The sequence below is a fragment of the Drosophila montana genome, unplaced genomic scaffold (assembly GCF_035044405.1).
Source record: "Drosophila montana isolate Dmon_TW-CO22-7 unplaced genomic scaffold, ASM3504440v1 contig_2626_1, whole genome shotgun sequence".
NCBI lineage: Eukaryota > Metazoa > Arthropoda > Insecta > Diptera > Drosophilidae > Drosophila > Drosophila montana.
In genome coordinates, this window is record NW_026997490.1 from 1,265,062 (window position 1) to 1,292,120 (window position 27,059).

Consider the following 27,059-nt stretch of genomic DNA (forward strand, 5'->3'; position numbering starts at 1 on the left):
ATCAACTTAAAACACGAAATCATAATCAAGATATAATAATTAAAACAGAAGCGTCAACGCTCACTCGCTAAATTCAAAATCAAAAATTAAAATAATAAAACAAACGGTGGGGCAAGGCCTAGGCAATTATTTTATAAATGGCATTCCGAGGGCGCGCACTCGATTAATTATAAACAAATTCTTTAGTTCAGCAGCAGGCAAAGCCAAAGAGCAGGACAATCGATGCAAGAGAGACGCAACAATGCTCCCGAGAGCACAAAACAGCTGTCTATGCTCTCACGAGAGCGTAAGACACGGCTTAGCTCTCTCAAGAGCGTAAGACACAGCTTTGCTCTCTCAAGCGCACGCTGCGTGCTCTCTTTCATCTGATGCCGCACGCTCATTGGCTCGCCTGCGCTTGGATGCGTTTTGTGAGTATGCGTATGTGTGAGTTTGTGTGTGTGTGGTAAGCATAAGTGGGTTACGTGTGTGTGTGTATGGGGGGCGCTCTCTTCTCTCTCTCTCTCTCTCTCTCTCTCTGTCTAAATGCGAGTTTTGTCTATATACTAAAAATTTGCATAGTTTTCGTGCGTTTTTCTTCTCATTGTTGACTATTTTTAAGTGTTTTGTAAAGTAAGTTTAGTTTTTAAATATAAAAAAATATCAATCACAGTTGTTTTGGGCGGAAGTAGTTAGTTCTCTCAGCGTTTTTAGTTTTAAGTAATCGCGACTGGGCCTATCTAAGTGTTAAGCGGGCTCTCAGATACCGAGAGCCGGCCACTAGGCTAGCTAATCTAGACTAAGTAAGTTGTTTGTTTTGTAAAGTTGTAAATTAAGTAGTTCGTATTTTATACTTGAGTATTGTTGCTTCCTTTTCGTTCTTTTGTTTCATTTGTCTTTTAATTCCTGTTTTCTGTTGCTAGTTTTTTGTTTTCTTGTTTTTGCTTTTGTCATTGTTTATTTGAGTTTCTCTCAGCAATCCCATACCTAAATTGACTAGACTGGGTTCTGTGTGTGTGTGTGTGTGCTATTTGAGGTTCGTTATGTTTTGTTTTCTCTTTTCCTTTTGTTACTTTGTCCTTAACTGTTGCACTGGCTGTTGTTTTTCTTTTGTTTTCTCCTCTCTGGAAGCGCGCCTGTCGAACTTGGTCTTGGAATCTACTTTCCAGCCGCCAACACACTGTGATCGACATCTCTTCGCGCACTATGCAAATTCTCAACTCTGGACTCGGCTGACCCACCAACACGACCAACCACCAATTCCACCAAAATGCCACCAATTCCACCAGACACATTCACATTCACATTCACATTGTTAACTAGAGAATTGAGTGTCTGCTCTGCCTATTTGTATGTTGTTGCTGGCGCTTAGGTCTGCGATTGCGTTTGGGTTTGTGACTGCGAGTTGTAGCTTTTGTGGTGCTTCATGACGACCGCTGGATCCATGACATAGTTGTTGGCCTCCGCCAGCTGCACGGGCAGCGGCGGCAGCTTGTCCTGCGGATGACGATGACTGATCGTTGCGCTCTTGCGTCCCTTGCTCAGCGTGCCTGTTGGCGTGCCGCCATTTGTGACCTGCGTCTGAGCCAGGGATTTGCTGGCGCCGTGATGACCCACACCGCCGGCTGTGGATGTGGTTGCGGCTGGCGCAGAGCCAGCAGCAGCGGCGGCGGCGGCGACGGCGGCTGCTGTAGCACTCGTCGTTTGCTTGGCGTTCTTGGGATTGACTGCGACCTTGGTCTGCTTGAGCAGCGAGCGATCGTTGCAGAGCGCCGAGATTAGCGGCAAGTCCAGATGCTTGCTCTTCTCGCGCAGCAGCGCAATGTCCAGCGGATTGGCCTGGGCATTCGACGCCTGCGACTGGCTGCTGGCGGCCATGGAGGCCTGCAGCTGGGCCAGTATGCTGTTGCTGTTGCCGCGATTTAGGCCCAGACTCAGGTCGGGACGGGGGCGCTCCCCCGCCCACTGGGCGCCGCTGGAGGTCTTGATCAGCGGACTGTTGGACTGGTGCGGATTCAGGGTGAGCGGTTTGCGTGGCGGCAGCATGCTCAAGCTGGGATTGGGATTTGGCTTCGAGGGAACTGTAAGAGTAAGAGAAAAGTGAAAGGTTAAAATCTGGGAATATTATGAAAAATCTCGTACTTAGCGATTGGTGCAGTCAATCAATCAGCCATTCACTTAATAATTCAGTCAGTCAATTCATTTGTAAGCCTGTCAGTCAATCAGTCTGAGATTTAAGTAGTTAGTTAATCAATCAGTAATTTAGCCAATCCGTTAGGAAGATACTCAATCAGTGGGTCAGTTAATCAATCAGTCTATCAATCAATTATTTATTCAAATAGTAAGGAAGATATGCAATCAGTCAATCAGTGGGGCAGTTAATCAATCAGTCTGTCAATAAGATATTTCGCGAATCAGTTAGGAAGATATTCAATCAGTCAATCAGTGGGTCAGATAATCAATCAGCTAATAAGTCAATCAGTAAGGAAGATAATCAATCAGGCAGACATTAGTAAGTTAATAATCAACTGCTCAATCAAACAGTCAATAAATGATAAAATAGTACAGCCAGTCTATGAGTCGCATACCAAGTCAATCAGGTCAGTCATCAGTTAGTCAATCAAATCAGTTGTCAATCAGCGAGTCAGTCAATCAATCAAATCAATAAGTAAGTTCCTTAATTAACACAATTAGTCAGCCATTCTATCAGTCGGTCTGTAGATATTGAGCTATCAATCAATCAAATCAATCGCTTATTCAGCTAGTCAGTCATTCAATCAAATCAATAAGTCTTTCTATCTGTCGGTCTGTTGTTATATGCCCTGTCAATCAATCAAATCCATAAGTCGATGAAGTGTAGACAATCAGGGAAACTAGTCAGCCGTTCATTCAGTCAGTCAGTCAGTCACTCAAATCAATAATTTGGTTGATCAATCAAGACAACTAGTCAGCCATTTTATTAGTCGGTATGTGGTTATACAGCTTGTCAATCAATCAAATCAATCGCTTAATCATCGAGTCAGTCAATCAATCAAATCAATAAGTCTTTTTATCTGTCGGTCTGTTGTTATATGCGCTGTCAATCAATCAAATCGATAAGTCGATGAAGTGTAGACAATCAGGGAAACTAGTCAGCCGTTCATTCAGTCAGTCAGTCAGTCAATCAAATCAATAATTTAGTCGATCAATCAAGACAACTAGTCAGCCATTCTATCAGTCGGTATGTGGTTATACAGCCTGTCAATCAATCAAATCAATCGCTTAATCATCGAGTCAGTCAATCAATCAAATCAATAGGTCATTCTATCAGTCGCTCAGTAGTTATACTTCCTGTCAATCAAATCAATTAGTCGATTAGGTTTAGTTAATCATGGAATCTTATCAACTGTTTATTCAGTCAGTCAATCAATCAAATCAAATCAATTACTCCGTAAACTTACTTGGCGGCGGCTGTTCGCTGGGCGCCGGCATTGGCGGCTTCTTCAGCCGATTGACGTACGGCGGCGGCGGCGGTGGCGGCAGACGCTTCACTTTGGGCCTCGGCATCGAGTCGAGCGAGTTCAGAATATTATCGTCTGATCGCGATCGTGCAAAGAGGCTGGAAGCGTTTGCCGCTGCTGCCGCAGCGAGCGCTGCCGGATGCAATGGCGGCGGCGGCGGCGGCTCATACGAGCTGCACATGCTGGCCATGGAGGGCGAGTATAGGGGCGAGTATCCGGGCCCGGGCAGCTGGACATATGTGTCCGACAGATTCTGTGTGGAGGCGTAGCGCGAGTGCGTGGACAACGCCAGCGGCAGATACGGCGTGCTCCGGTAAATGGCGTGACCCTTGCAGGTATCCCAACCGGCCGGATAGGCCAAATACGAGGGATGATGCGGCGTTGGCGGCGCCTGCGCCATGGCGGCGAGCAGCGAGCTCTGCTTGGCATCCAGATACTCCTGCTGGCTGACGGCCGGATCCTGTATGGGATAGATGACATAGTCCACGTCGCTGTACATCTGCTGCTGGTACAGCTCCAGTTGATTCCGCGCCGCCAGCTGGCTGCTGTACAGCCCGGCCAGATGATGCGGATGCGTCGGCGGCGGCGGTGGCGGCGGCTGCCGGGGCAAACTGGGCGGCGGCGGAGGCAGAAACTGACGCGGCTTGATCACGGGCAGCAGGACGCAAGCCTGCTGCGGCGGCGGCGCCTGCTGGTGGTGCTGATGATGATGGTGCTGCTGCTGCTGATGATGATGATGATGGTGGTGCAGCGAGGCGGTGCTCTTGTGGTGCAGCCCGTAAGGAACTATGGGTATGCCAATGGCCGCCGAGCCCGAGTGACGATGATGCGGATGATGTTGCAGCTGCTGGGAATGATGCTGATGCTGGGAATGATGCTGATGGTGCTGCTGCTGCTGGAGCGACGCCTGCGAGCCGCCGGCATAGTTGGAGTTGTGCAGCGATTGCTGCGACAGCTGATGGCTGCAAACGGAGCCGCTGGAGCTGGCCGCCGAGGAGTAGTGCGCCGCATAGCTGGGCTTGGCGCCGTCGGGCAGCAGGCTGGTATGCGCCTTCAGTATGCTGATCTGTGGCCGTGTCGTGATGAAGCGCGCCGTTATCTCCTCCGATTTCAGGGAGCTCATCGAGCCGGCGGCACTGGGCGCTGGCCCCGCCCCCGCTGCCGCTGCCGCCGAGGAGGCGCCCATCGAGATAAGCGATGTGGGTCGCGGCTTCATGGATGTGGGATAGGGCGGCGGATCGCGACGACGCAGCGCTGCCGCAGCCGATGGAGTTATAACAACGGGTGCGACCGTGGCGGGCGGCGGTGGTGCAGGCGCCGGCACGGCCGGTGGCTCCGGCTTGGGCTTGGGCTTGGCCAGGCTGAGGGGCTTGGGCATGGGCGGCACAGGCGGCGGCGGCACCACGGGCGGTCCGCACAGGCCCGTCTTCTCGTGCCGTGCATTGTACGGCGGCGGTGCAGGCGGCGCCAGCTCCGGCTCCAGCTCCAGCTCCTGCTGCTCACTGGAGACACCATTGCCCGGCAAGGTGACATAGTCGCAGTCCGAGTGCAGCGTGCTGGACACGGTCTGGCGGCTGGGATAGGTGCCGCGGCCGACAATCAGATTGGTCAGCTCCTCGGCGGAGAGCAGCGTGTGCTTGTTGTCCGTGGGATCGCTGCCGTCGCCGCGAAAGCTGCTGCTCGTGCTGATATTGGAATCGGAGCGCAGTCGGAATTCGTTGCATTTCTTGGCGGAGCCGCCGGGTAGGGTAACACCACCCCCACCAGCTCCTCCTCCGCCATCCACCGAGTCGCCGGGCGCATGGCCAGACTCGCCCGTGGCCGGCTGAAAGATGCCGTAATGCGAGCTCTTCTCGGACTCGGCCAGCTCCGAGGATTGGCCGGTCAGCTCGCTGCTGTGCATGGTATAGACACCAGATGTTTCCGTGGGAGGTGCGGCCATTCCATGCGCCAGCGTGTACACGCCGGACACACCGGAGACACTCTCCGTATCATCACGCACGGAGGTGGCCAGGAAATCATCATCCGGATTGGATTCGCTCAGCGTGGAGTTCTGTGCCGTGTGACTGAAGCCCAGCTCCAAGCTGGACGAGGTGGAGTGTAAAGCAGCGGGCAGCGGTGCAGCTGGCGTTGTGACCACGACCGTGCTGCACGTGGAGGAGCACTGCGAGCCAATGTTGTGCTGTGAATTGGGCGAATCTGTGGTCGTCGTGGAGGAGTCGTTCGCGTTGCCGGAGTTGGTATTGATGCTATTGCTGGCTGTGTTGCGTTGTGCACTGGCCACTTCCGTGGGTCGCGCACTAACGGCGCTCAGCGCGGCCAGCTGCTCCTCCAGATCCTTGAGCGACATCTGACCCACTGACGAGGTCTGCCGACTGACGCTGGGTCGGTCCAGCAGATGGGCCAGGGCCAGGCTCTCCGTGGAGGGTGCCGCAAGCGGCGCTGGCGGCGTATTGATCATGATCTCCAGCTCGTCCTCGGAGTGAACGCGATCGCTGACAATGCCCGAGGTGGTGTTCGAGCTGGTGCTCGAGATGACGGAGATGCGCTGCTCGTTCTTGCTCTTGTACGGCAGCATCAGGCTGCGCGAGCAGGCGTAGCTGGCGTGCAGACACTGCGATTCCGCCTCCTCCTCCTCGCGCTTGCTGACCTCCTTGAGGCGGGCGGCCAGCTTCATGCTCCACTGATGCGTATCCTTGCACAGGGTCAGCAGCAGCTTGTTCTTCTCATCGGACGCCGCGTACAAGGTGATGCGACTCTCGCCGGAACGTATCTCGAATTTCTTGCGCTCAAACGAGAGCTTGGTTATGTTGGGCCACAGAAAGGTCGACGGTTCCGTGGCCAAAATCTTGATGCCCCTGGCATAGATGACAAACCAGGCGCTGCCGACGCCCACCTCGCTCTTTGCCAGCCGCATACGGAACGTGTGCGCATTGATTGTCTCGTGCAGGCTGCACGCCTGCTCGATATACAAGAGCTCCGCTTCGGCGGCGGACAGGCCCTGATGCTCCCGATGGCAGGCACGGAGCGCGCTCTTCGCCTGCGCCGTGTGCAGCGTGGCGGGCAGATACTCATCCAGGCGAAAGTAGTCCGTGGAGGTGCTAAGGGCGACTTGAGTACTAGCTGCTGCTGCTGCCTCGCGCTTGCCACCAGCCGCCGCCTGGCTGGTGGAGGTCACGTAGGTGGAGAGGCGCAGCATGCGCTCGTTGTAGCTGCTCAGACGTTTGCGTATTTTGGGCAGCGTGGTCGTCATGGCCATGGATCTGCCGTTCCGGGCTGTGCCAGCTGTCGCCGTCGCCACCTGCTCCTCCTTTGGTTGATGGTTTGTGCTGGGAATTGCTTGAGTTGTGTTTGTGGCAGCTGCTGCTGCGGGCGCATCGCCCAGGTCCGCCTGCAGGGCGAGGCCAGCGAGGAGGACCAGCGCCTGGTCGGCATGGTCGCGCGGCAGCTCGCGGTGCAGCACATTGTGCCGCAGCTGCAGGTAATAGTTGTGCCTGGACGTCTCATCTTTCAGCATGAACGGGCTCTCGATGTAGAACTGCACGCGAAAGTGTAGCTCCAGGAGAGGACGTCCATTGGCATCCAGGCCCTGCGTTAAATACATGAGATTAGGAAGATGGAGCGATGGAGACTTGGCGAGTGGGTAACTTACGTGCGTGTGCGAGGATCGCCAGCTTTTCGGGCCGTATTTGGAGAGCTTGCTCTCGGGATCTGCAAACATGTACTCGCCATCTGCAAAAGCGAGAGAAACGAAAACCTTTTAATAACAGAACTACTCGAGCGTCTTCCAAGCGCTTTTCCGCCTATATTCCATAGTTGCGGGTGGAAATTCCATAAGCGCTGAGACACGTATTTATTAAGTTTTTATGTAGAGCTTCCTAAATAAGTTGAATCCAATCAGATGAAGCTTTAAACTTCGCTCAAACAACCTACAACTAACATGTTTCATCGGAGGAGTTGCGGATTTTCCGACTTTGGTTGTTCGAGTTTGCATGAAAGATCTTGAGATCTCTGTGAGAACATAAAGAGGTATGACACAAAAAGGGTTCGGGGACCTTTAGAAGCATGACCCCTAAATTAAGAACTGATTTCGGTCGCAGACACCTTTTGTTCACTAAGAACCTAGTCAGGACCCAGCTATGCTTCCTTGGGATCGGTCAACCTAGACCCTCGGTTCACATGAGCAGGTTAACATTAGAGAAATTATAGACTTCATATAAAGTACCCTATTAAAATGTTGACTGTTCCTAGTCTGGGCCTAGCTGTGCTTCCTTGCGACCGGTCAACCTAGACCCTCGGTACACCTTAGCAGCTTCTCTCTTAGCTAACAGACATACCCCACATTAGAGAAAATATAGACTTGATCTGTGTGAAAACTGTGTGATACTCCCTTTTAACAAGTCGTCCTCTTCCAAGCATTATACCTAATCCGATCGATCTCTTCGTTTGCTTGGTTTTGACGGAAGTCCTGACGCCAAGGTCGCATTCATTCAGTTGAACTAATCAGAATTTTAAATGAACTTTCGGCTATGCCGGCACGAATTCTTTCCTGCTAACCGTGCAGCTGCATGGCCCCCCTTCCCCCCTTTACCCCACCCTAGCCGCAACTGGCCTGTCGCCCAATCTCTTGTCAGTTTTTGTCAGGCAGCAAACAAGCGACCCATTGACGTCAACAGGGCCGATGACGACACGTCCACGTCAGGTTGTCAGCCTGCGTCTGTTGTCGGCCAAGTTGCCAGTGCATCACAGTCCGAATTCGAGTTCGGGGACTCAACTCGACGCGACGCAGCTCGACTCTGAGACTTAGCCCAAGGGCATGCCGCGTGCTCGAGAATCAATGTGCTTGTTGTTGTTGTTGTTGTTATTGTTGAATGTCGGTTGCATGCTTGAAAAACAAAATCAACACACACTTCATCATCGAACGAAAAATTGGAATTCCTGCATACGAAATGAAGCAGCAGCCGCAGCAGAAGATGAAAAATAATAATTATGAGCAGCCTCATAAAAAAAAATAAAAGTGCTGTGACCCGAACTGCTCGGCTAGGCAATACCCTGTAGCTTGACAGAGTCATAAAATTTACCAAATACACGACCCCACTTTGAACTATTTATTTTTAGATAACTTTTGTGTATATTTAAAGGGAAACGAAGGCTAGTTCATTTCCAAAAAGGCAGGTTAAGTTGGGCATCGATATTTATCGATTGATTTAGGGAAATGAAAGGTAGCTTTCTTTAGAATGTGAAGATATGTTGAGCATTGATATTTACCAATTGATTAGAAAGTTTTCCTTTCATAGTGTGAAGCTATAGTCGGCCTCGACATTTATCGATTACTTTAGGGAAACGAAAGGTACGATTTTTTGGGCATTGATATTGATCGATTAATTTAGCGAAGCAAACATTAGCTGCGATTCACAATGTGAAGCTATGATGAGCATGGATATTTATCGATTCATTTAGGCAAAAAACCCTGCTAAGCTTGTAATCGATATTTATCAATCGATCGAAGTTAAGTGAAGTATCGATATTTATCGATTAATTTGTAATAACAAATTAATATATTTAAAAAAAATTCAGCTAAGCTGGTAACAGATAATTATCGAAGGATCAATGTCAAGTTAATTTGGGCAGCGATAAATATCGATTAATTGAGGAAACGAAGGTTCGCTCTGTTTCAAAAAGTAAGGCTAAGTTAAGCACGGATATCTATCGCTAGAGGCTCTACCTGTTGCAAACATTTGCGCAACTTTATAGGGTATACAATAAAAAAGAAGCAGAAAAAGATGAAATGGAAATATGTGGGCACACAAGCAGCAGCAGCCATCGCAGCAGCAGCCGTAGCAGCAGCAGCAGCAACAATATCATAATAATCATCAGCGTCCGAATAAGTGCCTATCAATGACGACGACGACGACGATGGAGACGACGACGACGACGACGATGAGGCCCCAACGGAGTCCAACTCCAAGTCAAAGTCGAAGTCGCAGCGAGTCGCATACCAAAGAGACCCACCAAGCCCAAAACGCAACTCGATCAAAAAAAAAAAAAAAAAAAGAGAAGAAAAAAAACAGGTAGAAACGGGCAGAGCGAGACAGAAACAGAGCGGACAGGTAACAGCGCAGCGCAGCGCAACGTTGTGCTGTGGCAGCTGAAACCTAAGTTGAAAAAAAAAAAAAAACAGACCAAGACGAACTCAAAGTCAAAGTCTTAAGCGATTTCTTTTCTTGTGCGTGGCTGAACCCAAACACAAAACCCCCAAAAAAAAAACACACAAAAAAAACTGAACCCAAACGCAACGCATTCAAATTTCACCTCAACAGTTGCAGATCAGGAGCTGATGGATGGCTCGATGGCTGCGGCAGCTACCTCTTCTTCTTCTAAGCGTGAGCAGGTGCGAAGGCTTCAAACCTGGCCACAAGCCACAGCACGCAACGTGCAACGCGCAACGCGCTGTGTTGCAGCCTGGCATTGGGCACTTTGGGCCCAGCGGCAAAAAGCCTAATAATTAACATATTTTCCAACGCATTCCACAGCGCTTACAATTAACACGCACGCACACACACACAAACACGGGGTAAAGGGAGGAGGGGGGGGCTAAATAAATCTTCAATTTGAAACACATGCAACACAAATTACAGACTCGAATGCGTTGGGATTCCGGCAGCAGGGCAGGCAACAGACAGCAGGCAAACTCATCAACTGGCCCAGAGAGACAAATAGAGAGAGAGAGAGGGAGACAAATAGAGAGAGAGAGAGAGAGAGAGAGATTGGGAGGAATTTAACAACAACAAGCAGGAACAGTTAGTTGCAGCTAGCCGAAAATTATATACCCTATCAGTTATATAGCAGGCGGTAGGATATGTATACTTTCTTAGATATTCAGATCTAAGAAAACTATGACAGCTATATAACACAGTAATTTATAGGAAGATGCTTTCTTCAGTTTGTGTGTCTTTTTCTCCTATTGAAGCTATATGATATAGTAATCCGTTTCGGCCCTGTTCGACATATGTGTACTATATAAACTTCCTGCATTAAAAACTAGCAACACGAAGATCCAAGTGGATATAAGTCCACATATGTACAACCAAATAGAGCTGTGACCTCCGTGAACTCAATTGATTAAATGCGTTACATATTTCATGACACAACTGAAATACCGTCTACCCGAAGGGTACAGACAGAATTGAAGCCCGCGTCTGCGGCTGAGACTAGGGGCAGTGCCTGGCCAGAGACCGTTGTCCAGAGACCAGAAAGACAGCTGCAGCAGCCGTCGCCGAGGCATTCTTCAGATTTATATTCCAAAGGTTTTGAGTAGGCACGCCACAGCCACAGTCAAAGCCAAAGCCATAATAACCGAACCAGCAACAAAATAACCCAAAAAAAAAAAAAACAACAGCGTGTGTGTGTGTGTGGAAACAGGCTGAGAGGAGAAAAAAAAAGAACGAAACAACATAAAACCAAAAGAATTTTAATTTCCGATGTTATCAGATGCACGCAGCTTGGGTTGAGGCAACGGCTGAGGCAGCATGTGGCTGCAAGGCCGGTCGTCACAGCAGCGGGACAGAAGGGGCGTGGTCGGGGGGGCTATAGAACCCCGAAGACGAAGATGAACAAGCCAACGCCATATAATAATGATTATGAGCCATTAACATTAAATGGAAAAGAAAATGCTGGTCTACAGATTACAACAGCAGCAGCAACAAGAAGAAGAATAACAACAACAACAACAACCAGCAGGCAACAGGCTAAGGAATGCGGCACTGGAATCCAAGCAATGCGACAGCTAAAAATAACACCAGCAGCAGAAGGAGGTGGAGCCGCAGGAAAAGACGCAGCAGCGTAGGAGCTGGCGAGGCGCAACAGCAGAGAAGCTGAGGAAGCACGAAGAATGGCGAGAGTAGCAGCAGGAGCTGTAGCTTCAGCAGGAGAAGGAAGGAAGAAGTAACCACGGTAGCAGGCAGAGCATGAATAGAAGCAGCAGTTGCAGCAGGCAGAGAAGGAGCAGGAGGAGGAAGCAGTAGCAGGAGGGGGAAGCGGGCGGAAGCAGTAGCAGAAGGAGCAGGAGGAGTAAGCGGACGGAAGCAGGAGGAGCAGGTGGCAATGATATAGACGGAGCAGGAGCGCAAGCAGCTTAATCAGGACAAGCAGGAAGAGCAGAGGATGGACTCCCCCAGCAGCAGCAGTTAGAGTTAGGAGGAAGAAGCTCAGAGGGTGGAGGTTGACCAAAGCAAGAGCAGCAGATGGAGCAAACACGGCAGGAGAAAGAAACGCATTGAGTTAGCCCAGTAGGAAGCGAATCAACAGAAAGCATAGATAGCCCAGGAGAAAGGGAAAGAACAGCTGTACTTCTTCTGAGTAAGCTGGAAGAGCGAGAGAATTAAGTGTCAGATGTATAGACAGACCAGGAGGACCAGACTAGATGAACAGCAGAAGGAACTTTAGCAGTAGGAGCAGCAGCAGTTGGTGGAGAAGGAGCAGAGGGTGAAACAGAGCTGCATTAGAATCGGGAGCAGTAGCAACAGAAGACGCAGGTGGAACAAGGACCAGGAGCAAAAGATAGAGTCGGAGTAGCTGAGAGGAACAGTCGGAGCAATAGCCGGAGGAGATGGAGCAGCAAAGAAGCAGTTGGAGAAGCAATGAATGCACAGTGAGAGACGGCGACAGCTTGAGGGCCAGGCGAACCAGGAATGCGAGTAGCAACAGCAGCAGGAGTAAAAGGAGAAGCAGCAGCAGAAGTAAAGGGAGAAGCAGCAGCCAGGAATGTTGACGCCTATTGTGTGGCCATGGAGCAGCAACAGTTGCTGCTGCTGCTGCAGCTGCTGCAACAGTCGGTGACAATGTTGCCAAATTGCCAGGAGCAACTGCTGCAGAGGACTAGGAGACAACACACACACACACACACTTTGACTGCGAGTTTCATGTCGCGCACAAAAATTTGCATAAAGATGAAATTTATTGACGGCTGCGTGGCCATAAAATTGAAATTCATTGGCGACAAAAAGGCCAGCGACAGACGCGGACGCGCTGAATGGACAGCGCCTGAAAAAGGGACAACCAAAGGCAGCAGCAACAGCAGCAACAACAACAACAACAACAACAGCGGCAGCATCCGCTGGCTACACTCTAATACGAAAGACTTAAGCAACGAACTGGTCAAAAAAAAAAAAAAAACAAAAAAAAAAGCGAGGCGAACGGGCGCGCGCCACATTTTTAGCGGTGTTTGAACTTTTTGTGCAACGCAGTTTTGGCCAAAAGCTAAACTGGCAAATGCTATCTATAAAACAACAACAACAACAAACAGGCAACAACAACAACAACTGCCACTAAAGGCAATTTTGGTGCAGTGAAAGAGCGCGGCGTGAAATGCTCGAAAGTATGCGGCGACGACGACGACGACGACGGCAATGGACGCAGCACAACAACAACAACAACAACTGCTACAGCCGCATGCCAGTCATGCACACACACATACACACAGACACAGACACACACTCTCGCACACACACACACACACACAGTCAAACTGCCGACTGACATTGGCAAAAATCCTTGCGAGGCAACGCAAAATGCAAACTGCCAATTTCATAGCCGAGCAGCAGCTAAAGCTAAGGCCAAGCTGAGGATTCTTTAGCGGATTCTGCGGCTGGCAGCTGTGCTGCCCATTTAGCTATTTCTGGCTTAATTTAGCCACTTTTCACTGCAATCAGCGGCTTAAAACCCAGCTATTACCCTTTTTAGCTATTTTAAAGTTCAATTAACTTTTCTTTCTTCCAAACATTTTTGATCAAATGAAGCCAAAAGATAGAAACAGACGCTCCGAAGTGTTTGTTTTTTTCTTTTGTTTTTCAGCTATTTCCTGGCTAAATTTAGCCACTTTGCGTTTGTGTCAGCCGCATTCAGTTGAAATTTGATTAAAACCCAGCCATAACCCTTTCTAGCTATTTTTAAGCTGTCTTCGATTTTTTCCCTAAAATATTTAGTGAAATAACGCTAAAAGTCATGACCTTTTTCTATCTAAATTTAATGACTTTGCCGAAATCAGGTGAAATTTACTAATAACGTAGCTAATGCCATTTCTAGCTATTTTTAAGCTAAATAGGGTTGTTTTTTCTTTCAAAAATCTTTGCTGAAATAACGCTAAAAGACATAGAAACAGACGCTTCGGTCTGCTTCAAAGAAAGCTGCCAGCACTTGGCCAATTTTGCGCTCACACAGCTTATTTAGCTAGTTTTAGCTGTTCTTGCATTGAATGCAGCTATTTTTGCTTAGAAACAGTTGGCAACACTGGCATCTGCTGCTTGTTCTTCTCGTTCTCCCCATGCTTCTCTCGCTCGCTTCTTGTTCTCCCGCCGCAGCATCAGGCCATGTGGCAGCTTGGCAAAGTCTGACGACGCGAACGTTCTTGTTGTTGTTGTTGTTGTTGTTGCAGGCATGCCCCCAACTGCATACCAAATTCTTTTTCGCTGAAGATGTTTTGTGGCAACTTCTTCTGCCCTGTCGCCAGTACCCGCCGGGGCCCCCCTGCCATGGCTCTGGCTGCCCCTCCAAAAAGTGATGCCAACTTCTGCTGGCGACCAGATTCGAAATTTACGTCTTGTGCTCTTCTCTCTCCTCTCCTCTCTCTCTCCCTCTCTCTCTCTTTCTCTTTCCTTTTGTATATACCCTAACTGGTATGTGGCAAGACTTGCGAATTGAGCTGTTTTTCTGATTTTCATTTGCGTCATTGCGAATGTTGCCACATTCCACTGCGAGCAGTTGCTTAGATTTGTATTTTGAGAAACTAATTTTGTCCGTCTGAATGATAACTCCAATGCATATCTTATACTACAATTTCCGTATTTGTCATTTCGAATGATGTAACATTCTGGTAATTTGTCTATGAAATGGATTCACTTTACATATCCTTTCGCTTCCTTTTTTTATTTATATGCAATATAGTTGCAGATCTGTAGGTTTTCTTTTTGACTATTATTCTTCATTCATTCAGAATGAAATACGATTCCACTAATATTTGGTTAACACTTTTGATAAAGCCACATTTCATTGCCAACATTTGTTTAAGCCTTTTATTTTATTCATTCATTTCATTCAGCTGGTGGAATTTAGTATAAAACACGGAATTCATTCGACTGATCGCATTTGGAATGACACATTTGTTTCATTCAGCTAGTGGAATTTCGTATGAAACATACATTTCATTCAAATAGTGGAATGACACATTCATTTTATTCAGCTGTTGGAATTTTTAACATTCAGCAAGTTGAATTCAGAATGCAAAATTAATTTCTTTTAACTGATGGAATTCGCAATGACACATTTATTACATTCAGCTAATGGAATTTGGTATGAAACATTCATTTCATTCAACTAGTAATTCATTCAGCTGTTGGAGTTTTTAAGATTTCATTCGAATGATATTTTCGAAATGACACATTGATTTCGCGCAGCTTGTGGAATTCGGTCACATTGAAATGTAACATTGAATTGTTTGCTCTAACTTTAAGTACTCTAGAGCTCTGTGAGCGTATTCATAGTTGGGTTTTCCCTGCGCAATTTCCGACCAGATTGTGTGTGTGTATATGTGCATGTGTGTGTTTGTGTTGTGTTTGTGTGTTTATGGAGGACGCATCTGAGGCCAATGCCAAAGACGTCTCTTCTGCTGCAGCCAAAGCAAGTTGCCTACCAACCAGGCCTGGATGTTGCCTCTCGGCTGGCTGTTCCTGCTGCCTCTTGTTGTTGTTGTTGTTGATGTTGTTGTTGCCTGTGTGTTGGCTCCGCTGGGGCCGCATCGACGCCGTCGTCGTCGTCTTCGTCTTCGTCGATTCGTTTGTGTTAATGCAACGCGCGACGGCTACCTGAATTACTGAACACGCGTCTTGTGTCTTCTGTTGGCCGTTGCCTGAAATTGTTTGTTCGCCATCGACGGCGACGCGTTCCTGGCTGCCGTCCTCCTTCTTCCCCCTGCTACTCCCCCTCTCCTACTCCTCCTCCTCCTCCTTTGCGTTGTTGTTTTTGCTGCGTTTTTTATTCGTTTTATGTGCCATTTTGTTGTTGTTGTTCTTTTTTGCTGTTAGTATTTTTATGTGTTTTGGCATTGCTGCAGCGAACAACAACAACAACAAAATACGAAAAAAAAATGTGCTCTTGCGGAGAGTGCGCGACTAGCAGATATCCTAGAAATAGATCTGAGTAGCCAACGGCTTTTCTGCTTCTTCCCATATTATTTAAATTGTATTCTTGAATACTTTATTTTAAATGTTCGATTATTATCATTTCTTACATCTTAGCTTATGGTATTAAAATGTGTTTTTGGTATATACCAAACTTGATATATCGACGCGATAAGAATTCTTTTTTCTTTGTCAATTTCGGAGGCAGGTTGAGCAGGTTTTCCAAAAACTGAAATACCCAAGAAGTTTGTTTACTACACAAGAGCCCACATATTCCAATTTGTAACTCGAACTTACAGGCCTGAAAATTCACAGATGCAAAACGATATTTATCGATTTGTTATCGATTTGTCATCGGTTTTGGATCAACAAGAGTTTTATCGAAAACGCCAAATAAGTTTAAGTTCTACCTATCTATAGTTGTTATCGCTAAGAAAAATGTAGGTTGATAATCGATATTTTTGATTGCCAGGAAAATGCGTGATCGATAACATAAATTATATTCGTGTGGTATATAACATATACATACTTTAAATTCGCTTCTAGCTCCTTAAGTTACCAACTATTTATGCTTTATCTATTCGCACAACCTACCCCCTTTTTGCATTGGCTACAGGGTACACATAAATAATAAAAAAAAAGCAGAGTTTGTGGCCAGGCAAGGAGGTTGCCACTGCCACCGCTGCTGCTGCTGCGGCTGCCACAGTCGCGGCTGATGATGATGAGCAGCTTTTAAAAAGACTGGTTTATGTTTATTAGTTGTATTTTTCATGCCTTATCGCATGCCACGACTAGCCAGCCAGCCAGCCAGCTAGCCAGCAGCTGCCCAGGCGTCAGCTCTGTTGCCAAGTGGCCAAGTCGCCTGTTGGCCGTTTTAGGGCGTTCCACAAACCCAATTTGTGGCCCTTCACCCCCCTTACTGCCCTGCCCTGCCCTGCCCCACCCTCTTCGCCCGCACTGGACTCACCTATGAGCACGGCCAGACCGAACAGCTCGGTATCCTGCATGCCCTGCGTGGCAAAGTGCAGACATGTCTGCGTATAAACCTCTCGGACGCGACTCTTTGCATCGACTAGGAAGTAAAGGGTTTTCGACTGCTGTTGGCCGAGAAGTCTGCAAAATATATCAAATGTTAAATATCTATATATATATATATGTGTATATATATTGAGAGCCGTGTTGCGTGCTTACCTCAGTGCCAGAAATCGGGAGCCGGGTGACAGTTGCTCGGCTGAGGACGCGCATACTTCCAGGGGCGCGCTGACGGTGCAAAATGCTCGCATGCTGCATCATTTTCCGTATCCAGCGCGCGCGTTCGAAATACGTTGCTGCTGCTGGGGAAAGAGAGAGAGGGAGGAGAGGGGGGAAAATTGAGAATATGTTGTAAAAATGACAAGAAAGCGCCTGCATTTCCTTCTTAAGAAATTAACAGGTGAAGAGGCTGGAGAGAAGTACATGGAATATAACAAGTAAAAGTGCTCTAGTCGGCAGTGTCCGACTGGCAGATACCCTGTCAGCTTAAAGATGTCGTTAGAACTATTTTAGCTTCTTTTTATACACATACAAGCATTCTATGCAGCCGCTGTGTATCTATTTTCCTTTCCTTTCCTCTCCCTTCCCCCTCCTTCTCCTTACATGCTAGGGAAATGAATTCTTGCTTAACCTCGGTCTTTGTAGTCCGAGCTTAATGCAAATTCCAGCACACAAATATGTCATACTTTGGTTTGTGTATACCAAAGCGCCAAGTTCGAACTGTCCGAATTTATTTTATTTATCTAGTTTAAAGGGGAACGGGCGAAGCTATGCAAAATGTACATTATGTATACTATATTTATAAGATATATGGGAACCTTTATAACAAGTTTGAAGTACATAACTCTCATAGTCTTCGAGTTAAACTTAAATGACCAGATATCATAATCCACATTGACATGACAAATGTGAATTATGTATACTATATGCATAAGATATTTGAGCATCTATATTCCAGGTTTGATCTATACAGCTCCCATAGTCTTCGAGTTATGATTAAAAGACCATATGACAATATGGGCATATGTAGGAAAATGTATATGTATATATCTGATATGAAAATGTGCGAAAATATAGTAGAATATGCATTTCAAATATCAAGTCCCTAGCTTTTTTAGTTTTCGAGAAGGACAGACAGACAAATGGGGCTAGATCGAAAGAGTTGTTCGGGATGATCAGGAATGTATACACTGAATGGAGTCGCAGTTGTTTCCTTTTTTTGTAAATTTGTTTTTTATCTACTTGCTAAATAGTTAAGAATAGATGACTTTATTTGAGGAAGAGAAGACTCCGAGCAGAAAACTCTATAATGCTTGTTATTATTATCAGAAAGGATCCTGAACAAAATTGAAGCGATAAAAGTGTATAATTAAGTCTATATCTATACATAAACCCTTTCCACCCATTTCCTTAGGTTCAGGGCATAATAAAACAATACACCAAATAATATACACAACTCGGAATTCACAAGTTTATTAACTACATACTTTACTACATTCTTAACATTTCTTCCATTCGATTATTTCCCATCTCTGAAGACTTTTCACACACAGCTTGAAAATGCAGCGCATGGAATTCAGGCAGCTGGCGCCGCGTTTTGTTTAGTTTTTTTCTTTTTTTTTTTAAGTGGAGTTGAGACTATTTTTGTGTATTTATTAGTTTTGTATATTTTTTGTTTGGCTGGCAACAATTTCACCAATCAATAACGAAAGACTTAGGAGACAAACTTGATTAGGCGGCGGTGCGTGCGTGCGTTGCGCATAAAATTATTAAAATTCAGTTAAAGAAAGTTCCAAGCACACGCACACACACACACACACACACACGCTCGCTTCGTGATGAAAGAAAAGCATTTTACGCATAAATTAAAATCAAATCGAATCAAATCAACTTATGCTGGACTAGCCTCCAAATGTCTGCATATATATATACATATATATATCTATATATACATATATATATTTATATATATATGTGTCTGGTCTTTGGCAGCGTCTGCGGTTTCTACACGAACCGCGCCGCGGCCGCATAAATTTCAATATTGGCGCGCCGCAGCCGTCTAATAAATTTCAACGTTCCATAAATTTATTCACAGTCAAGTTGAGAGAGTTGAGAGCGAGACTTTATCTAAAGAAGTATACATACTACCCAGACACAGGCTGCTGCTGCTTTTAGCCACAATTCAAGCGGAACCGCCCTGACTTATTATTACGATCGGGTCTCCTCTTGCTAACTCCCCCCCCGCCCCCCGCCCGCACTTCACCTGGCATTTCCAGTTGCCCCAAAGTCCAGCTCAATCCAAAAGCCGCTGCTGATCATCAATCAAAGCGCGCATTTGACATAAATTAGAAACCAAGAATATGTATATGAGTCCGGCTCAACGCAGCCAAATATATTCCAAAACAACAACAACAAATAGATGAAAAAGCTTTTGAAAATCAATTATAACTAAGCCGATTTTCATGGGACAGAAATAGATACAGAAACCCGAAAGCTGGAATCATTTACGAAATAGCAAAGCAATCGCTGCTCCAGAAATCATTTAAATTTTGGAATTTATTGGGCATACAATCGAATTGCAAAGGAATGCAGACAGCTTTGGAGGGGCAAAGCTCAAGAAAGCTTCGCTCGTTTGATCATTTTCAGCCAAGGCAAGAGTTTTGTGCTCAAATCAAGTACAAGTGTGTTTAAGCTCCAGTTAAAATCAAATTATATATCATGTCCAGAACATTTTTAAAAGTTCGAATAAAATAGAAAATAGTTTCTAGATACAGCGCCTATTTCAGGCTTGGTAAAACTTTGTGTTTTGTACTTAACTCAAATACGTTTTTTCCTACCTAAATACACCTAAATTAAGAATAGAAGAAAACAAGCAGGAAGTGTACTTAAAGATTTCAGGGAAAAGGAAAAACTGTCTAAAGCTAGTCTAGCTCCTATTTCAGTTAAGAGCTTTGTTTTTCTCTGAGTGTAATTGTTTCTGTTTGAGGAAAGAAAACTAATCATAATCTAATAACAACTAGAAATAGATTAAATAGCATATATTTGATATTTCTGAATTAAATATGCTGAGGCTCCGGCTTGAAAAAAGTTAGATTTTGGGACGCTTTACTTGTCCATACAAAAAGTGACTTTAATTAGTTAATAACATTATAGTTATTAAATTAATATGTAAATGTAAATTATTTTGGGCTAATTTTGAGGGGAGTTGAAAAACATTTACCACAATCTAAGACTCTAAATTGAACTGGGACTCGAACCGGAACCCTCGCTCTATTAAATAAAGACCAACTCGGCCAACTAGACAACTTACAACAAAGGTAAAGCACATTTAAGAACTAATATGCATAAGTGTGCACGACTTTAATGACCATCCCACCGCCCCTCTGCCCCCCTCGGCCCACGACCCGCTCAATAAAGATATGTGAGTGGGCATTATATAATGATACCTGCTGGCAATTATCATTGTTAGCATTAAGTAAGGCAGTAGGCGAGCAGGTTGAAGTCTCTGCGAATGACTCACGACAGGCAGAATAGAGAGAGGGGGAGGGAGTGAGATAGAGATAGAGAAAGAGAGATAATGCCGGTCAAGTGGTAGAATGTGTTTTCTTAATTTAAAATGCAAACAAATAAAAAAGCATTAAAGAATTTCAATCATAGCAAATTAACCACATTCCAGGCTATAATGAGAGCGGGCGACGACAACAACAACAACATCAACATGTTGACAATCAAGAAGAAGAAGACAGACAGACAGACAGACTGTCGAACGCTAATTATAAAAGTCAACAGCAAAAGCAAAGCCAAAGACTTGTGGGAGTTGACAGCACGGGGCGTGCCCGGTCAGCGACAAAGTGCGAGCGAGAGAGAGAGAGAGCGGGAGAGGGGGCCAAAGAGAAAGGGGAAGTGCGACACGCTAAACAGCAATTAAGCGCTGGCCATAAATATTTTTGAGACAGCGAGCAGAGCTAAGGGTGCGTTTGGCAGAGCAGGCGCCAGCGGCCAAATTAAAGCTGGCCAAGCGGACGAAAAGCGCCAAAAAAAAAAGCCGACAAAGAAGGGCTATGTTCGGCACGCCGAAAGATTTAATACCCTTGCAGTACGAAGCGTTTCCTTTTGCTTGGTCGATATCTCTTGAAAAACAAAAAAAAAGTTTTCCATACAACAACTCAATTTTCGACCGATCGTTCCTATGTCAGCTATATGTTATAGTGGTCCGATCTGGCGGGACTTAGCATGCAAATAGACAGACGGACTTGGCTATATTTATTAATGGTCTACAAAAACGAGTGTATTCCTAATTAGTTAGTACATCAAATAATGAAAATTAAATGCTTAAAGCCTAATTAGAGTATATAATTTTTTAATCACATCACAGTTACATCGAATCGCCTGTTGATGCTCATCAAGGATACATATTTATTATATATATTTATATAGATTATTTTGAGACAAAATTCTAATACCCTCGGCAAGGGTATAAAAAACACAAACAAACAAAAGCGGAAAAACGCAAAGGCGAAACGAAACGTTGCGCATACGCCACGTTGTGCAGCGACAGCAGTTAAAACACTACCCCCCGCCCCGCAACCCCACCCCGCAACACCACCCCGCAACACCACCCCGCAACACCTCAACAGCCAAGTCCGTGCCACAACAGCTGCTGCTGCTGCTCCAATCCAAGCCCGTGTCAACTGCATGCCATTGCAGTGAGCTCATGCGGGGCGTGTGTGTGTGTTTGTGTGTGTGTGTGTGTATCTGTGTGTTTGTCAATCGAGTTCGCGACTTTGTCGCAAGGGTCTCGGCGCGGAAGGCGGGGGGGAGGGGCTTGGGGGTGATAAACTGTGATAAATGCCTAAGCCGCATGTGCAAAACGTTTATTGGCAATGCCCAACGAATCGGAAAATAGATACAAATATATATATGTATATATATTTACAGGCATATATCTAGACATATATCTGGATATATTCACATATCTTTGTGCCCGCATGTATTTCGTTTTGAAATTGGCATCGGAATGCGCCAAGTGCTTTTAAGTGCGCGAGTCCGCGAGTTGTTCAATAAACATTTCAAATATCATAAATACAAAAGTCGGGAAAAAAATGACTAACAATATAACGAAGCAGAAATGCTCTAACAATTGTTTAAATCAGTTGGAAATTAACATTTAATAAGGCGAACATTATTGTTGGCAGTTTTAAGATTTTAGCTTAGAATTTATATATCCAGCCGGACATATGTATATATAATCAGGACCTTTTGATCTCTGCCAAGCGAATGAGTGAGGGAAGAAGGTTTAGTTACAAGCAAGTATTTACAATGAAGGTGAAGGAAGTATTTAAATGATTCGACTCGTAGATAGGTCGCCGGGTTGTAGCCTTTGGAGGCGCCTCTCTCTCTCTCTCTGATGGGGTCAGCCAGGCCAGGACTTCGGCAGCCTTGCTCCAGACTTGGATAGCGTATGTCCAGATGGACGTTAACTTCGCTTTGATAAGCAGCGCCTTCTGTGGAGATATGCAGCTTGCTTTGCGTTTTTAATAGCCTGTCGAGAGCTTTAGGATCTGTCTCAAGCATTTTGCTCTTGTTGCTGAGATGTGGCACCCCCCGTATGAGCCGAAGGTCCAAGTAGACGCCCAAGCAGCAGAATGAGCTGTTGTGCCTACTCAATCTCTTCACCGTAGCCCCTGTCAACTGGAAGGAATCATCTTCCATAATCTTGATGGAATGCTGTCCACTCTTCTAGATAGCCACAGCAAATCCTCAAGAGACAGACCCCCCACAACACCCAATTACAGAGTAGCTAGAACCTTTATAAACCAAACCTGACGCTGGATACAGGGTATCTTTCAGTCGTGCATCTAAAGCACCCTAACGCGTGCTTGTTAACTTAGTGAATCAACTTTGGGCAAGCGTATTATGGCCTAATACACAAATACAAGAGCAGCTAAATCTTTAACACACACACACACACACACACACGCACACACACATAGCTAGAGTTCTTCTAAGAGTGTTGCGATTTTGATGCCGAGTGGCTGTTAAAACTGGATTCGTTGATTCTATTGAAAGTGTTGGCTCTCGAGCAAACCCGAGCCAAAGCTGGAGCTGGAGCTCAAGCTGAATCTGAAGCTGGAGCTAATGAATGACGACGTTTGACGTGGAATTTTTAGCTCATGAGCTGGCGGCGGCGGCTCGCATTGACGCGTCTAAAAAAAAACGTGTGTCTGGCTTTTATATATATATATTTTTTTTTTTTTTTAATTACGACAAACGGCAAATTGGCGACGTTCGACAGTTGGCGTCAATGGAGGAAATAGTTTAGAGCGATGGCATTTTCACACGCTCAAACGGAACACTTGTCAGACATTATATATATATATGTGTGTGTTTTTGGCCAGCGGATGCGCGTCATGGCAAAAAAACAAAAATCAGGGCGTGGCTTGGCCAATACGTAAACCGAATTCGTAGCATTTAATGCTAATTGGGCTACCTGATTGACTGGGCAGCAGGCGAGGCACATTTCTAAAATTATTATGCCGATTATGAATTCAGTTGTTGTTGTTGTTGTTGTTGTTGTTGTTGTTGTTTTTATTGTCTCCCGTCAAATAAATAACTTGGCGTTTTGTTGGCAAATACAAAATCGAATGTGGGGAGAAAATCAAACAAAACAATGCGGCAAATTGCTCTGTTGTTGTTGTTATTGTTTTATTAGTAGTAGTCAGAGTTGTTGTTGTTGTTGCTGTTGTTGTTGTTGCTGCCCGTGTGCAAGTTGGGCTAAGCAAATTTTGATATCTTTGCGCATGCGCGAATTGTCCCAGAGCATGCCTCAAGAATATCAAATAAGAGTATTCTAATCAGAAGTGTCCGACTAGAAGATACCCTGTGGAAATACCCTGTGTGTAAATATTCCAGCAATAGACTCTACCTGAGAAAGGTACCCAAAATAAAATAAAATTCTAGCTCTACATTCCTCTGAGTAAAGTCCCAAAATCGATATTTATCGATATTATGAAAAGAGGAAGAGGGTATCGAGATCAAAAGTATGAACTCATATTATAAACTCATATATTTTAAATTTTTCCTGCCATTGCTTAGGAAGAGCGCAACAACAGGTTGCAGTAGCACGTGTAACTCGTAAGCTTTCGATGCACTCTCTTAATAATTCTACAAAATATCCCTAAAATCCCTAAAATATCCCTGCTTGGAATGTGCACAGAGAGCGAGAGAGAGAGTTCGCACAGGTCAGCATACCAAAGACGCAGACTTAAAAGAGAGCCAGAGTAAATATGCAAGGAGCAGCCAGGGACAAGCAAAGGCGCAGTCACAGCTAGGCGAGGCCGCTCTATAATGAGAGCAAGTGCTCTGCCAACGATAACGTCGACAGCGGCAGCAACGTGCGACGCATGCTAAATTTAAAGGCGTGCGAAAAAACTTGTGCGTGTGTGTGTGTGTGTGCATAAATTATGCTGCTAAGCGCGCAGTCAGCGTCGCTGCCAGCCAAATAGCTGAGCAGGCTTCAGGGTGAGCGATCATATCAGCGACTGCTGCTTCCTCTTCTTTTCGGCTTTGTCATTCAAAATTTAATTTGCTGTACATTTTAATTGCTTTAAAACATATTATATTTTTTTTTTCAAGGCGCACGCATGCAGGAATTTCGGTATTTTGAAGTTGTCAATTGTTGTTGTTGTTGTAGCTTAAGGTCAAGCATGCTTCAGCTCGCCCCTCTTCCAAGTGGGCGGCTGTCAATTGTCGCAACCGCAAAATAAATAAATATGAAAAAAACACAATAAACAGCAAAAACAACAACGACAACAGCACGTAGCAACAAAACAAAACAAAACACAAGACAACACAAACAGATAAACCGATAAACAACTGTGTATCGATATCGCATCTCTGCGGTGGCAAATCGTTTAACGTTTACCGTTTACCGTTAACAGTTTTTTTTTTTAGCGTTTAACGTGTGTTTCTGCTCATTTGTTTATCATTTTGCAGCTTGTGCTGCAACACAACACCACGAGTATCAGCTATGACAAACCCCCCCCCCCCCCCCCGCCACTCTTGCGGCACACACTTCACCTACGCCCATGGCGGCGCACGCTCAATTAGTCGCCTGTTTGTGCCTCCAGCTCCCATTTCCATTTAATTGTTGTGGGCAAATCAGCTGCTCGATTTCAGTGGTCGCCATTTTTTAATTGCCTCTCCCATGCTGTTGTTGATGGAATCGCTATTCCCGGTACCCGCATTAAAAGACATAACCGCACATGTGTGTGTGCGTGTGTGTGTGTGTAGCTATTTACGACACCTGCTATTTACCCCGTTTGCCGCCACTCCCCTCGCATTTGGTGCGCTGATTAATTGCACAATGCGCGGGGACGTGCGGACTTTTAAAACTTTTGCGAGCCATTGGCGAGTTTTATGGTTCAGATAAGACATTTCGCCATATTTTGTTGTTGCCCCGTCTAAGGGCAATTAAAATTCCAAAGAAATGCCCCGATCGCATAAGCCAAAAAAAAAAAGACTTCCTTCATTTGGGATTTTGTCTCTTTGGCTTACCTTATGCACTGCCGATGTTGGCCGCTACAGTTGTCGGCATTTTTTCGTGTTTGTTGTTGCCAGGGGTAGTGGTGTGGGAAAAGGGGGACGCCTTAGGCGCGTAATCCAAAAATTAAATCGCTGCGTTTTTCTATCTATGCACAAATTTTCTTTATTTGTATTTAAGAGCGAACTTTTTTTGTTTTTCTTTTTGCACTGAGAATCGATTAACGCCGTTGACTGCGCGACGTCAAAATAACAGTAAATTGTATTGTTGTTTTTGAATTGTCGTTTGTTGTTGTTGTTGTTGCTGCCCGAAAGCTTTTGCTGACCTCTTCGTCAAACACTAACAGCGCGCTGCGACTGCGCAGTCAACGGAGACGGCAACGGCGGGCCGCATTCCAATGGACGGCTCGCGGCTCACGCGCTCTCTCACTGGCGTTTGTGTGGGCGCTCGACGCGATGCGACGGAAACAAGAGAGGGGCAGCGGAGTTTGGGGACCAGTACGATTTAATCAAACAGTCGCTGAAGCTCCGTACACACACACACACACACACACACACACACACACGCGCGCGCGCACACACAAATGTATGCACACACGTAAATTATACAGCGGGAAGAGAGCTAGCGCGATTGAGCGAGAGAGAGACCGACCTGCCGTTTATAATGCTTGTGTTTGTATTGGTGCTGTTCTCTCTTTGGCAACTGCTTTTTGTTGTTGCGCGAAAGAATGCCGTTTGCTTGGTTGTCGTTGTGGTTGTTGTAGTTGTAGTTGTAGTTGCTGTTGTTGCTGGGTCGCAACTTTCTGTGTGGCTATTTGTTTTGACCAGCAGCAATTGTTGGGAGTCGCTGCAGAGAATTTTTGTCGCTGCCCAAAATACAAAAAAACACAGCACACACAAAAAAACACAATGGAAGTAAGCACTTGCGCTTGTAATTCAACGCCACACTTTGAATCTGAATTCGAATCCGAATCCGAATCCCAAAAACACAAAATCGAAACGTAACGTAACGAAACCGAAGCGAAGCGAAAAACGCTTAACGAAACGCGCACACTGCGAATGCGACTCCGACTGTGACTGCGGCAGCAACAATCACCAGAGCTCCAATGGGGCCGCGCAGTCGTTGCTGTTGCGATCGCGACTGAGCTGGCACTGCGACTGAGCGTATGTGTGTGTGAGAGAGAGAGCGGATTCAGCGTACATGTAGCTGTGTATGTGTTTTACTTTTTTTAACACGACGCGCAACCTGCTGCCAGTTCAACTGCTTCGTCCAGCTACAAAAATCAAACTAAAGTCCGAGTCGAGAGAGTTTCAGTACGAGAGCGCAACTGTATTACAGAGCATGAGCGTGTGCGTGTGCGTTAGTGTGAGTATCTCCCACTGAGATTTAAGATTGGAATGCGCCGCGTACATGATAGCAGTCTGTGTGTGTGTAAAAGAGAGAGCCGATCGTTTTGTAGTTGTAGTTCCAGCAGCGGCGGCGACAGCAGCTCAGCGGCCAGGTTGAAATTGCTGGCAAAGAATTTGGCTGCGACGGCAAACGCTGCTTGCGTTGCTGTCGCTGTCGGTGTTGCTGGTATTCTCTGCCTGGGCTTATAAGCAGCACAGCATAAAGAATACAATAGAACAGCACACAATTCTCTGACAGCACACACACACACACATGTATACATACATACATACATACGCTGGAAGCACCTTTTTCTCTTGCACCCCTCGAAATGCGGCTGAAGCATTTGCAAATCTTCAGCTAAGATGCGAACTTAAAGCCGCAGCCCAAAAACAAAACACCAACGAAATCAACGACGACAACAACAACAACAACAACAGCACG

General features: G+C 45.9%; 1 protein-coding gene across 2 annotated transcripts; it reads right to left on the reverse strand.

Annotated features, from left to right (window-relative positions):
• Nucleotides 1–33: 33 nt before the first annotated feature.
• ex (expanded) lies at nt 34–25,787 on the reverse strand. Of its 2 annotated transcripts, none has more exons than XM_064683555.1 (6): nt 25,241–25,787; nt 16,844–16,983; nt 16,620–16,765; nt 7,132–7,211; nt 3,420–7,068; nt 34–2,060 (listed from the first exon to the last, which is right to left on the reverse strand). In XM_064683555.1, exons 2-6 carry the CDS (start codon nt 16,933–16,935, stop codon nt 1,348–1,350), a joined length of 4,680 nt encoding a protein of 1,559 aa, XP_064539625.1. In that variant the 5' UTR covers nt 16,936–16,983; nt 25,241–25,787; the 3' UTR covers nt 34–1,347. The 2 variants fall into 2 exon arrangements, with proteins under 2 accessions (XP_064539625.1, XP_064539626.1); XM_064683556.1 differs by having other exon boundaries at nt 16,844–16,986.
• Between the last annotated feature and the right edge of the window lie 1,272 nt (nt 25,788–27,059).

Bases quoted from the DNA above. Each gene is read 5' to 3' on its own strand.
- ex (XM_064683555.1), bottom strand. From the start codon at position 16,935: ATGCGAGCATTTTGCACCGTCAGCGCGCCCCTGGAAGTATGCGCGTCC. The intron at 7,069-7,131 runs GTAAGTTACCCA...TATTTAACGCAG, and splicing joins GGCGATCCTCGCACACGCAC to GGCCTGGATGCCAATGGACG. The intron at 2,061-3,419 runs GTAAGTTTACGG...TTACTCTTACAG, and splicing joins CAGCGAACAGCCGCCGCCAA to TTCCCTCGAAGCCAAATCCC.